At 34.4% G+C, this 13,968-nt stretch overlaps 1 protein-coding gene across 1 annotated transcript; it reads left to right on the forward strand.

The window, feature by feature from the left end:
- The first annotated feature begins 9,416 nt into the window (after nucleotides 1-9,416).
- Or8u3 (olfactory receptor family 8 subfamily U member 3) lies at nucleotides 9,417-10,376 on the forward strand. Its single transcript, XM_005331612.3, has one exon. It carries the CDS (start codon nucleotides 9,417-9,419, stop codon nucleotides 10,374-10,376), a length of 960 nt encoding a protein of 319 aa, XP_005331669.3.
- Nucleotides 10,377-13,968: the final 3,592 nt, after the last annotated feature.

Genomic DNA, 13,968 nt, shown 5'->3' on the forward strand with positions numbered 1-13,968 from the left:
ACTTTTTCATGTTTTTTCCAGAGTTGAATCTAATCTCCCTCCCCCATTACAACATGCCATTGGAATGGTCCCTCCACCAATTGTGATAGTCTTGAATAGTCATCCTTAATTACATATACATATATATATATATATGATTATACATATACTATATTATTTATATTATATAATGTTATATAATATATAATTTCAATTTTATTATGATATATAATTATATATGATATGTATTTCAATTTTTGATAAATGCTAAAAAATTTTTAAATTCATTACACAAATTTATTACTCTTGTAACTTTGATTCCTACAAAGCAAGCCAGGGAGTACTGAATTAAATACATAAATTGAATACATACATCTCCAAATATTGGGTAGTTTTATTTTTCATTTTGAATTTCATTCTTTCTCTATTAATTTCCACAAATATTAGTTTCATTCAAATTCACAGCATGACATTCCATCAAGTTCAGTTCCTGTTCTGTTTAAACATGTTTTTAAAATGCTATTACCACTTTTTTTCACATTTGTACATTTACTATTTTTCGGAGACCATGGTCTGCTCTTTGGAACTTCATTCCTGCTATTTTCCTTACTTCCTGTTACAAATCTTCCTCTCCTTTGTTGACTGGAGCTGTGCTTCTTGTTTTTGACCTTACTGAAATACTTTTTAATATCTATAACTTTTTCATTCTTCAGATTCAAGCTCTAAAGCTAATTTCTTGGAAAAACTTATACTATATTCATTCATTTTCCCCCATATATAATTTCAATAAGAAAAATTAAAGTCAACTTACTTTTCAGCAACTGCTCGTGGCGATCTTGCCTCATTGTTATACTTTCCTCATAGCATTATAATTCTGTCTATCAGTCTTGCTCTGATGGCTATGAACTGAGGGCAGAGACTCTGCCTGTCACCCCTTTTTCACCCCTTTACATCCAGGTCCTTATGTGTTTTGATAAATGTTTCTTCTCCTTGTTCTTCTATTTATTTTTACAAGGTGATAAATTTGAAAGCCATTCAAAATAAAAGCATGTATGAGATAGGATATTATCATTTTCATTAAACTTCTAAGCCAAAACATTTTATACCTTCTGTGCCTTTGTTTGTATATTTTCAAGTGTACTTTTAGTTCAACATTACATAATAGATCTTACACTAGTGTACAGATATTATTTTCTATCGTATTTGTAAAAGTTTTATCTGCAGTACATAGAGGTTTGATTTTTTATGAACTTTCACTGTTCTGATTAATGCATTTTCCTAGATTTTACTGATCACATTCATCATGAAACATTTTATTTTTTTCCTTCTAGAGGTATATGTGACTTATTTTTCCTTTGTTAAAATTTACCACACTCCAGAGTAATATTTTAATAGAGATACACTAATACTTCTAATGCCAAATTAATAGAACTTAAAACATTTCCCATTTTTACTTAATAAACTATTATAACAACCCCTTTCTAATAATTTCTCAGCTTTAATTTCTCTATCTGTAGTCAGGTAGATGTGTTTTATTCGTACCCAGCATCCCATCTATTATCCCTCCACTGTTATCTTTGAAATAAATTTCAGACTTCTCAGCATTTCATAGATTGGGTCCTGCAGTGGACTATGTGCTTAAAAGCTTGGTCTCCAGGCAGATGATATTTAGGAGATCAGCCCTTATAGGAACTCATTAGTTCATCAATACTTTGATCCATCATGTGAACCAACAATATTGTGCTACTCTCTCCAGAGGACCATATCAATTTGGTTACCTGATCTCAGATTGGAGCCTCCGAATACTTGAGCCAAAATAAAACTTTCAGTATTATAAATTCATTATAGTAATATGAAACTGTCTAATATACTGGCCCACAGACAGTGAGGGAATGTTTTATTTTTCCCCATATCCATACATATTCCTTTTCAAATATGTGACTTTGATCCTTACATAAAATGTCAAGAGTTAATATCTTAAATATACAGTAAAGATGACTACAGTTTAGAGAGCATTTCCTCATTTCAAAAGATAACAACACTGTTCATTTTTAAGTCTTGGCTTAACTGCTTCACTGTTTTCAAAGTTCCCAGAATGCATTCACCCTTACCTAAATACCTAGAGGTGATATATCTTTCTGTAAATTATCAAAGCATTTAGTACCAAGAAAAAAAGAATAAATTCCAAAGCAATTAGATAATTATTTATCAGATTCTGAAAAGCCAATCCATAGTATTTTAAATAAAAAGGTGACCTTAGAATATAATAGCAGTGCAATCCTAACCTTATCTCCATGGCTGAAAGGACACGGAGATTTAAGAACAAAAAGAGAACTAGGCTATGAATGAGAACTTGCCTCCTGGATGGAGCTGAGTAAAGAGAAACATGCCAAAGTGGGAGACAGCAGGAATCAAGTACCCTGACCACCCTTTCATATGCTGTCCAATCTTCTGTTTCCATCGGTTACATCCAAATAAACCCGGCCATCAAGCATTCATGAGAGATGCAATCCATGAAGGTCCTGAGTTTGGAGAATGGGGAAGGTATGTAAATTAGTGGTCATCTTTCTGGCATTAAATCATAGCTCTGCTGATTTGTTGGCGTAGGAACTTAACAATGTCCTTAAACCATCTAGACTTCAGTTTCCACTTTTGCAAGTAGATAATAATAGTACTTTCTAGGCACGGTGGCACAGGCCTGTAATCCCAGCAGCTCGAGAAGCTGACACAGGAGTCTCACGAGTTCAAAGCCAGCCTCAGCAAAAGCGAGGTGCTAACCAACACAGTCTTCTCAGTGGTTGAATGTCCCTGAGTTCAATTCTCTGTACAAAAAAAAAAAATCCAGATAATAATAGTACTTATACTGTAGGCATTATATGGGTTGAATATGCTAATATAGAGAACTACTGAAATATTGGTTGACATAATATTATTGCATTTTTGAAATTATAGAACTGTGCCAGGAGTCAGGGACACAGTGGTGAACAAAATAGACACGCTCACTGTAGTTACTGGCTTATAAGTTATTGGAAGACAGACCTGAAATAAATAGACAAAGGAGTGTATAATCATAAATTGTTATAACTCATTTCAAGTAGAAGCATTTGATATTGATAGTATGTAAGGGGAAAACCAACAAAGTTCAGAGTTCAGTGATTTTCCTGGTAAATGATATTAAGTTTGGATCTCCAAGTAAAAGTTAACAAATGGAAAGAGAGGTAGAGATTGCATTAAAGGATTAAAAAAAAAAAGCCTTATAAAGAAAGGACTCAGATCAGGCTGGGGATGTGGCTCAAGCACTAGCGCTCTCACCTGGCATGCGCGGGTCACTGGGTTCGATCCTCAGCACCACATAAAAATAAAATAAAGATGTTGTGTCCACTAAAAAATAACTATTTAAAAAACTAAAAAATAAAAAAAAAACCTAAAAAATACATACTTAAAAAAAAAAGAAAGGACTCAGAGCACTGAAGGAGAACAAAGGAAGCTATGATAAAGAGCATAAAAAAAAAATCTCTGTTCAGGGGAAAGCCAAGTAGACAGGAAAGGAAGCCCAAACACACATAGTAGACTCCTGAAGACCATTGTGTGGAACTTTAGCTGGATTCTAAGAGTAGAGTGAGGGTCATTGAAGCATTTTAAATAAATAGGGTTACTCGATGGAGTTTGTGTTTCAAGAACTTTATTAGAAACTAAGTACAATGTAGTTTTAACAGTCTTAAAAATTAAAGGATATTAGTTGGGATTGGAATATGGCAATGGAGATGGGAAAAAAAAAAGCATTAGCAAGGTGATCAACCAAGAAGTAAATTAGATAGAAAGCCAAGGAAGACAGAGGGCTTGAGAAGATACTTATATTTCATTGACATAGTAGGACACAGAGGAGTGCCATTTACCAAGATGAAACACACAGGGCCAGGACCTGATTTGAAACCATGATGCTGGGAAATTAGTCTTGTATGTTTAGAATTTGTATTGGTTTTGAGCCAGGCAAATTCATCCTTAAAACTTCAAAATACACTTCTGAAGATGAGTGGAGAGACAAATTTAAGATTAGTTCATAACTGAAGTTGTGCATATAAAAATGGATCTGTAAACATGAAAAACTCGAAGAACTAACAGCTTAAAAGATGAAGTTGAAAATGAATCTGAAATTAGTGAGGTAAGAGAAAAACAAATAAAACAGGGTAGTGTTGCAAAATCAAGGAGTGAGGAAATGCACAACTTTTGCAAATATTAGATAAGATTCAGCTTAAAACAGAAAATACTCATTTTTTTTTCAGTAGTAAGATAATCAAGGAAGGACCAGCCTCAGTGATGGGCAGAAAGATAGTCTGCAAAGGGTGAAGGATTATGAGGAATTGAGAGCAATAGACAAGTCTTTCAAGAATTTTGACAACTGCTCAGCTTAATTAAACACACACATGCGTACGTGTGCACATGCATACACATGCATGCATACACACACCCCCTTAATTTTTGTATCATACATATTCTTGGATTGAAATTTAAGAAGAAATTGAATTTTATCATTCATAATAAATACAGGGGTCAATTTTGATTTAGAAAGGCAAACACAAAATGAGTCAGAAGGAGTTCTTGATATTCTACAAAATCAGTGTCATCCAGTGTCCTGATCTGATAGCAAGGAAAGAAATAAAGTATCCTTCCTCTCTACTACAAGATACATACAGAAGAAATAGAAAGGCAAATCAATCAGAAAAAAATAATAGATCCAGTGGCAAAAAAATGGAACAAACCTAAAAAATGTGAGGTAGTTAGAACTAGAGAACTTGCAAGACACACATATATCTACAAGACAGAGTGAGAAATGAGCTAATGAATTCATGATTTCTGAGAAGTGTGAAAACAATCACCTTTGTTAAAGATGCTATGATGGCCATCAGAAAGATGTACTAAATTTTCCAGATTCACCAAGATAAAGGTAGAAATTAATAAAAATGTTTTTATGCCAGAATTTGGAGTATTATGATTATATATAGTTCTGATTTTATGTTACCTTTAAAGAAAAAAAAATATCTCTTAGACACTTGCTACTTACTGGAGAGTTTACTAAACACTGTACACACAGCTCATTCAAAACTTAGAAAAACATTGTAAGGAAGGAAATTTATTTTGTTTGTAAAATTAAGGGAAATAGCAGTTGTAAAAGGATGGGGACCTCTTTTGAGTTTTATTAATCAGGATCTAAGTAGTTTTTTAGTCATTTGACAAAACTTGAGTTCTCAATCAAAATGAACTGCTGTGATTTATTATACTGTTTCCAGTAGTGTATTCCGTGTTTGCCATCATGAATATATCTAATTTGTGTATTTAAGTATAGTTCCTTTAGGAATACATATTGTTAAGGGAATTTTTAAAAAATCCTAAATATAATTTGTCCAGCTCAGTATACATTGAGGAAAGTGTGGAAAAGAATATCACAGACTTCAGCTACCTCTAGAGGTCAGGTCGCTATCCAGAGGGACCCAGGGACTAATAAATCACCCAGAAAACTTCAGAATGGGCTCAGGAAGAGCCAAATTCATTGCTGAGAAGGTGAGTCAGATGGAGTCTCGGTATGAATCCATTGACCAAACCTCCACCCGTAAGCCAACTCCCCATTAAGGACTTCTCTCCTTGGTGAACTGAATATCAATTCAGTTGATATTCAATGTAATTGGGCTGCACCCTACCTACATTTCATACCTTAAGTCTATCTCAGCACTTTCTAAAGGATATTTATTTAATTTGAAATACTACTTCACCAAGCCCACAGTGCTCATCCTCTGCTCTGTCTCTGTCTCTCTCTGGTCTCTCTCTCTCTCTCTCTCTCTCATTCTCTATCACACACACACACACACACACACACACACACACAGACTTCTTAAGATATGCTCATAACCTCCTAGAATTTACCCTTTCTTGCAGTAATCTCTATAAGAGAGAGTTATTATATGGCTGATAGAGGAGAGGTTTGGGAACAGATAAGATTTCCTTGTCTAAAATCCTTTTATAAAAATGTTTTACTAAGAATGACTCTCTATTTAAGTGTCGGTAACAGGTGTGTGGATGTATAGGTGTGTTGTGTGCATGTGTTTATCCTTGCCCTCTGCTCCTAGAACATTCAGAACATAAAATAAAAATTTATCGATTAATGAATTGACACTATAATTTTTGAATCAGTATACCATTTGCCTAATACTGCTTCTCAAAGAACAAAACAAAACAACATTGTGTTTGGCTTTAGTCAGGACTTGAGGGAATTGACCTCAGTCCAGGGCTTTCCAACCTCTTTTGTGGCCGGTCATATTTTTTAAAGTCACTGAACATGAATACCTGTGGTACTACTGAGTGTGCCTCTGCAGCCTGCTTGGTGGGTTCTGGGGAGGAAAACAAGCATGGTGCAGCCCTGAGATAAAGGATGCTGTACTTGGAAGATTCCTGCAAAACCCTGACTAAATCCAGGCAAGACCTGCATAATATCATGAAATGAGAAAATCAAGAAATATTTGGTCAAGTCAGCAGTTGATAGGAGAAAGCAGGTTCCCTGAGCATTATTTTCTTTTTTTCCCCATCGTTGAATATCTTTCTAAGCAGAGCATTTCTGCTGTCTGATAGCAGAGATATGAAACACCAGATATGTCCCAATTCTTGAAAAGCAAGGCCCTTTAAGAAATAGAGTGAGAAAGAGATTTAGTTTGCTCTGCACATATATTTTGAATCTAGATGGGCAAGATAAAACCACAGACACTAGGAGAAAACCAAATAAATGAAGCTACTTGTTATTCCCAGCTACCAGAGGAACTGAAAGTCATAAATACTCATGAATTTTGGTGCTCACTAAAATACTTAGTAAAGGAAATGTTGTCCTTAACTTACATAGTTAAGTAAATATCTAAAATTTTTCATGAATAGCTTTAAATATGTACAAAGATATAATTTTTTGTGTTATAGATAATGGCATTTTTAAAAGATGTTTTTGTGTACACATGTACACATACTCATACATTAGATATCATATATATTAGTAACTTCTAAGTATGGATTTATATGCATATGTATATGTATGAATGTGTGAGACCTAAGGTTAAATATATACTACTATAAAATAATTGAAATAACCTACACTTTTCCATTATTTATAAATAGCAATTAACCATAAATTTAACATATGTGAAATTTTTCTTACTAATCATATTTGAATCCTGTGGTGTATTGATGAAAATAATTATTCAAATGTCCAAATTTTTTAGAATCCAAAATATTTTTGCACCTTGGGGAAAGAAATAATAAGATTCCAAGAGAATGATAAGTCAGCCCTTATTCAGAAAATCAGAGGAGGGTAGACTTTGAAACAGGAAGATAAATAAGAACCACAAGCTGAGATGTCTTCTCAGGCATTCATGTTCAGAAAGGAGCACATGTAAACAGAGAAACTGACAAGCAATTTTCTTACAACTCTTCTTATCAGGATAACCCTTGTTAAGTTTCTGCCCTAGGAATAAAAATAGGCATATTTGAATTTGAATTGCACTGGCATGGTGGAGTTATAGACGTGAATTCAACTACTCCTCAGGCAAATAAAAACCAAAAGAGAAATAAGTAATTCTGAAGACATGACTGAATCTGCTTGCCATTACCATCACTGAATTTGTTCTTTAGGATACTGGTGTTCAAACATGGCTGAACTTTAGAAGAACCTGGGAAGGTCCCAGGGCTAGGGTTATGGCTTAGTGGTAGAACACTCACCTAGCACGTGGAAGGTGCTGGGTTCAATCCTCAGCACCACATTAAAAAAATAAATAAAATAAAGGTATTGTGTCCAACTACAACCTAAAAAAAAAAAAAAAAGGAAGAAAGAAAGAAATTCTGGTCCCTGGATGCCCCTAGATGTTCTGATAAATTGGTATGGGGCACCTAAGCACTGGGCTATTAAAAAGATACAGGTGATTTCAGTGGGCAGGAAATTTTGAGACAGGCAATGAAGCTAGAAACATTGAAATTTATGAAAAACTTTATTGTTAAGATGTAAATGATTAGAAAGATTCCCCTGCAAATCTGACAGAGATGTGGCAATGACTGAAGAAATAGTCAGACTTTGGGATTGGGATTGCTTCTGAACAACTTAGAGAAATTGGTTGGCAGTGACAAACTACTCTAAACATATCTGGAATGATAATCTAGACAGTTGTAGATTAGACACACCATAAGGGAAGTATTTATGAACATTTTTACAGATTTCAAAGGTGATTTTGTCTCTGTGATATTTAAGTTGATCAAATTTGAAATTTTAGCTCCAGCTCAGCATGCGACTCCATTGTGAACTTTGCTTCTCTGCTGCAATGTGGCTCTAAACATTCCATTTTACTTTCTAGTCAATACTCACCATCAGGTTCTAATCGATGGCTTTATATTTTTATGCTTCCCTTTGATTTGGTTTGAACATAGCTTAGAATCTCCACAAAGCTTGAAATTATATAAATGCAATAATTTATGAAATTATAATACAAAAGATGGCTCTGGTTAATTAAAATATTATAATAATGTAAAAGTAAACCTGTTCCTCTGACACCATTTTTCAGACAATATGGTTTAATTTTCTTTTACACATGTGGTAGCTATATAGTTAACCTCAGTTAGAATTCAAATAACTTCAAAACTATAACTAAAAAAAGACATTGTAAGAAAAAAATTGGGTATGTTCAAGTTTCATATGCGAATCAGAGAACCCATGATACTAAAATATTCTTGAGTGAAACAAAGAATCTGTGTATATTTATTTATAAAAAAAATCCATGCCTGCTTAGTATCTGTGTAAATAAATTGTGTATTTGCCCATATTTCTTGTTAATTTTCTTTTAACTTCTAGAGCATAGATTACTTATTCTATAAATGGAGAGGGACATGTAGGAAAGTTAGCAGGTTGTAGGTGGTGTAAAATTATTTTGATATATATTAATATATAAATTAATGTATAGAATCTCTATGAAATGTTTCAGCATATCTTATGAAAACATGCATAAAATTGAACAATGCTGGAATATAAGTGGAGGTCTATTTATGAATTGTCTGTTTTTGTGCTGTTGTACCTCTAAATGCACAGACAAGCTAGTGGTGGTAAGAAAACTGGGCTATTAATTTTCTCAAATGAGTTCATAAAATTGAATTTTAATCAACAATATTTATTTTATTTTCTATAATTAACAAAGTAAAGTAACTCTTAGATCACTCTTCTGTGAGTATGTGACACCCTTCCCTGGGAGCAGAATGGAGAACCCTCACTAGAGATTTAAGGTCCATGTTTACCCACATAATAACATAGTTCAAAGTAAGAAGATGCTGATAATGATCTTTCCCCAAGCACTGGAAGGAGCCATGAGAAATGTTATTTCTATCCTTACCTGCAGTGAAAGCCACAAAATCTGCCAGAATAAATGGCTGAAGTTAACATCTCCTATGTCACTGAATTTATTCTCAAGGGAATTACAGACCGGCCAGAGCTTCAGGTCCCATGCTTCCTGGTGTTTTTAGTTATCTATCTGGTCACAGTGCTGGGCAACCTCGGACTGATTGCCTTAATCAGGATCGATGCTCGACTCCACACACCCATGTACTATTTCCTCAGTCACCTGGCCTTTGTCGACCTTTGTTACTCCTCTGCAATTACGCCGAAGATGATGGTGAATTTTGTTGTGCAACACAACATTATCTCTTTCCATGCTTGTGCAACACAGCTGGGCTGTTTTCTCACCTTCATGATCACTGAGTGTTTCCTTCTGGCCTCCATGGCCTATGACCGCTATGTCGCCATCTGTAGCCCTCTGCATTACTCCACACTGATGTCAAAAAGAGTCTGCATCCAGTTAGTGGCAGTCCCTTATGGGTACAGCTTTCTGGTTGCCCTCTTCCACACCATTATCACTTTCCGTCTGACTTACTGTGGTCCCAATGTAATTAACCATTTCTACTGTGATGACCTCCCCCTCCTTGCTCTGTCATGCTCAGACACACACGTGAAGGAAATTCTGATTTTTGCTTTTGCTGGCTTTGATATGATCTGCTCTTCCTCCATCGTCCTCACCTCCTACCTCTTCATCATTGCCACCATCTTAAGGATCCGTTCCACACAGGGACGGCGCAAGGCCATCTCCACTTGTGGCTCTCACATGGTGGCTGTTACTATTTTCTATGGCACACTGATCTTTATGTACCTGCAGCCCAAGTCAAACCACTCTTTGGACACAGACAAGATGGCCTCTGTGTTTTACACCGTGGTGATCCCCATGTTGAACCCCCTGATCTACAGTCTCAGGAACAAAGAGGTGAAAGATGCCTCCAAGAAAGCCTTGGATAAAGGCTGGGAAACCTTAAAAATATTAAAATTAATAAAATAGTAATGAAGTGGGTTTTTTGTTGTTGTTGTTTGTTTGTTTTCTTCTGATCTTCAATTTATGAGGGAAGTAAGTAGAACTTTTTCTTGTAATTCTTTCCCAACCAATTGAAAATACCACTGTTACTTTCATAGATTTTAACATATTATCCAAGGACCCAAGAACACCTTGGAAAGGCAGCATGATATAAAGAGTCCTTCCTGTTCAGGCCATTATTGCTTTACCCATCCACTGAAGTCATGTTCAAATACAAACAAAGACACACTTACATGTGCAAATACGTAAGTGTATCTCAAGCAAAGGCAGAGGCTTGCTTTTGTTAGGGTTTTGGACTCTGGAACAAGTTTGCCTGAGTCTGAAAGTTACTTCTTTCAATTAGTTTGCAAACAGACTTGGGACAACCCACCTCCACTCTGTGCAATTCTTGTTTCCAACACTGAAAAATAAGAGGAACAAACTCATTGGCTTGTCCTGAGGATTGCATGGGTTAATGTTTATAAAATGCATAGAGCTATATGCAATGGTAGTAAGTGCTTTGTGTTAGTTACATAAGTTTTGCTATAAAATGATTAATTCATTAGCCTTTCAATGTCATTAAGTGAAATGGACACAACCATATTACATTTTCGTCTATCTGCCAGGCAAATCAAATAAAACTAAGAGATGCATGAGTTTTCACCCATGGATCTATTATTTATTAGTCACCTTAGGTAACATAACCAGTAATATGAACATTTCTAAATGCAATTTCAAATTGATCTGAGTTTTTTTAACACAGTGTTGAGAATGAGGAATATTCAATTAGTTTTTCAAATACAATTGGACAACAAGATATAAAAAAATTGCTTTTAATTGAAGTAATTCATGAAAATTAAAAGTATTGATCTGATATGTATTTATTATTTTGACATTCAAGTAATTAAACTATTGTTTTAATATTATTACATTTTCTTTGGTTTGTTTGGAAAGACATTATGAATCTTAAAATTTGCAGCCATTATATAGAATATAGGTTGAGATTTGCAGTAAAAAGTGTGATTATGTTCTGTTGAACATTTTATTTGTGAATGATTCAGGTATGCATCTATGAGATACTTTTAGAACTTGTGAGTTGCATGCATTCTCCAGTATTTAAAACAAGATTAAAAGAAAAATTCATATGTTCTTTTTTTATGCTTTGTCTTGTGAGTGTATGTTTGTATGGTAGGTACACAAAATATTCTCACATATCACAAACATGACAAATAGAAGCATTGTAGTTCCTCTTTTTATAGGTAAAGAAATCCAGGTCTATGAAACCTTGAGAAATACTGGTTTTCTGGGGCCTTTTCCACCTTTTTTGCTTCATAGAATTATTTATGATAGTGATATTTAAACATTAATTGGAATTGAAGTTTTCATGCCTGTGCATAATTTTAATTCCTTGATATTCACAATCACATATCAAAGTAAATCTAACTTTTATTAAGAATATGAGCTAAGCAACTCAAAGACATGATATTATGCTTCTTTATGAGAAGACACACAGGTCTGTACTTCATCTAGAACTGCACTCTGGAAATTTCTTTAGGTGAATGATTTCATATCTTCAATATAGTTCCTTAATCAAAGCATCAAAATCAACATCAAAATCAACATTAATCATTTTCTTTCCAGGTATTTTAAAATAAATATTGTATTTTTTCACTCCTCTGTCTATGGCCTCTATGATGTTTTTACATCAGGATAGAGTCTAGTTTAGTCTGTATATCTAATCTATTTTGATTTTGGGGAAAAAAACATAACAAATTTTATTAGTGTCCAAGATTAGTGAACATCATGCCTGAATTCAGAAAGCATTGCCCCCATATTTTAGTTTTGCTATCCCCAGATTTGTGATACACAAATCTCTTATTACTAATAAAATAGGCAAAATACTCATTTCCCAAATTGTGGTATGAGCATTTAAAAATGGTGTAAACACCTTGGTACATGTCTGGCACCTAACGGAGAGATGGTGTAAACATCAGCTTCATTATCATTAGTGACATGAACCATAAATAGTATGTTTTATTTTAAATCAAATTTGTTTGCTCAGTGTGGTGACACATGCTTGTAATCCCAGGAACTCCAGAGGCTGAAGCAAGATAATCACAAAACTGAAGGCCAGCCTCAACAACTTAGTGAGGTCTTGAGCAACTTAACCAGACCCTATCTCAAAATAAAAAAAAAAAAATAAAAGGGGCTGGGTTTCTTTATTTGTTTTGTTTTTGTCTCTATAATTTATTAGTAACCTAACAAATAAAATTCCAAGCAATTACTTTTGCATACTAATATGAAAATCTTTATAGTTCATTTTAGATTTTCTATCCTGTAGCTACCTTTCAGTTCTTTTCAATTTTTGAGCGATTTCAGTGCCTCAGAAAGAACACAGTGCCTGGTGTAGTGACATACACTTGTAATCCCAGCAGTTTGGGAGACTGAGGCAGGAGGATTGCGAATTTAGTCAGCCACAGCAATTTAGTGAGGGCCTGAGCAACTTGATGAATAAATAAAACATAAAACATGGCTGGGGATTTTGTACAGTGGTTAAGGGCCCCTGGGTTCAATCCCTGGTACCAAAAAACACAAAAACAAGAAATAACATAAAAACAACAACAACCACAAAAAGCCCTTACTGTATGACTATTATTATTTAAAATCTCAGCTTTTTGAGAGGCTGGGGCAGGACGATCAAAAATTCAAAGCCAGTCTCAGCAACTTAGCGAGTTCTGTTATATTTCCTCAATTACATTTCATATGTATTTGTTGAAGAATTTTTTTTCCTATAATATTTTACTTTAAGAAATATTAAAGTACAGCCTAGGAAGAACCACTGGTACTTACACACTTATAGCCTATATAGTTTTTTCTTTAGTCTTTGTGGCACTTAATTTGATCTGCAAGTTATTTAATTAAGGAGCAATGGCTGACATTTTTTTTTTAGAGAGAGTGAGAAAGAGAGAGAAAATGTTTTAATATTTATTTTTTAGTTTTCGGTGGATACAACATCTTTATTTTATTTTTATGTGGTGCTGAGGATCGAACCCAGCATGCCAGGTGAGCGTGTTACCGCTTGAGCTACATCCCCAGCCCGGCTCAGATTTTATACATAAATACATAAATAATTATATGAGTTGAATTTCACCAAGAAACATTTCTCTTAAAACTCTCAAGTTTTAGGTGAGATTTTTGTCTCTTTGAGTCAAGGGCCCTTTTCTTATCTTTTTAACCAAGGTAGTTACTAATAACAAAGGGAATCAGTGATGTCATAGTGCTGAAGTAAAACATGCATAGGTTTTACAGCAACAGCTAAGCATCTAGTTTTGGGAGGAGACTGGAGATGCTGAGAAACACTGGATGTTAACATCACTGGTAGCAAAAGGATGATAAAGACAGAAAGTCCTCTGCATTATACATGCTGGCTTCTCCCTTCATTTTACCTTCCATGGTATAAGAATAATATGGAAAGGTGTAAAATTTCTATGCCGGGAGCAGGCTTATGTACTTTATGATTTCTTAACTGCTTAAGATTTTTATTTAACATTTATTTTTAATTTGAAGGTGGACACAATAT

The sequence above is a fragment of the Ictidomys tridecemlineatus genome, chromosome 4, assembly GCF_052094955.1.
Source record: "Ictidomys tridecemlineatus isolate mIctTri1 chromosome 4, mIctTri1.hap1, whole genome shotgun sequence".
In the NCBI taxonomy this organism is placed as follows: Eukaryota; Metazoa; Chordata; class Mammalia; order Rodentia; family Sciuridae; genus Ictidomys; species Ictidomys tridecemlineatus.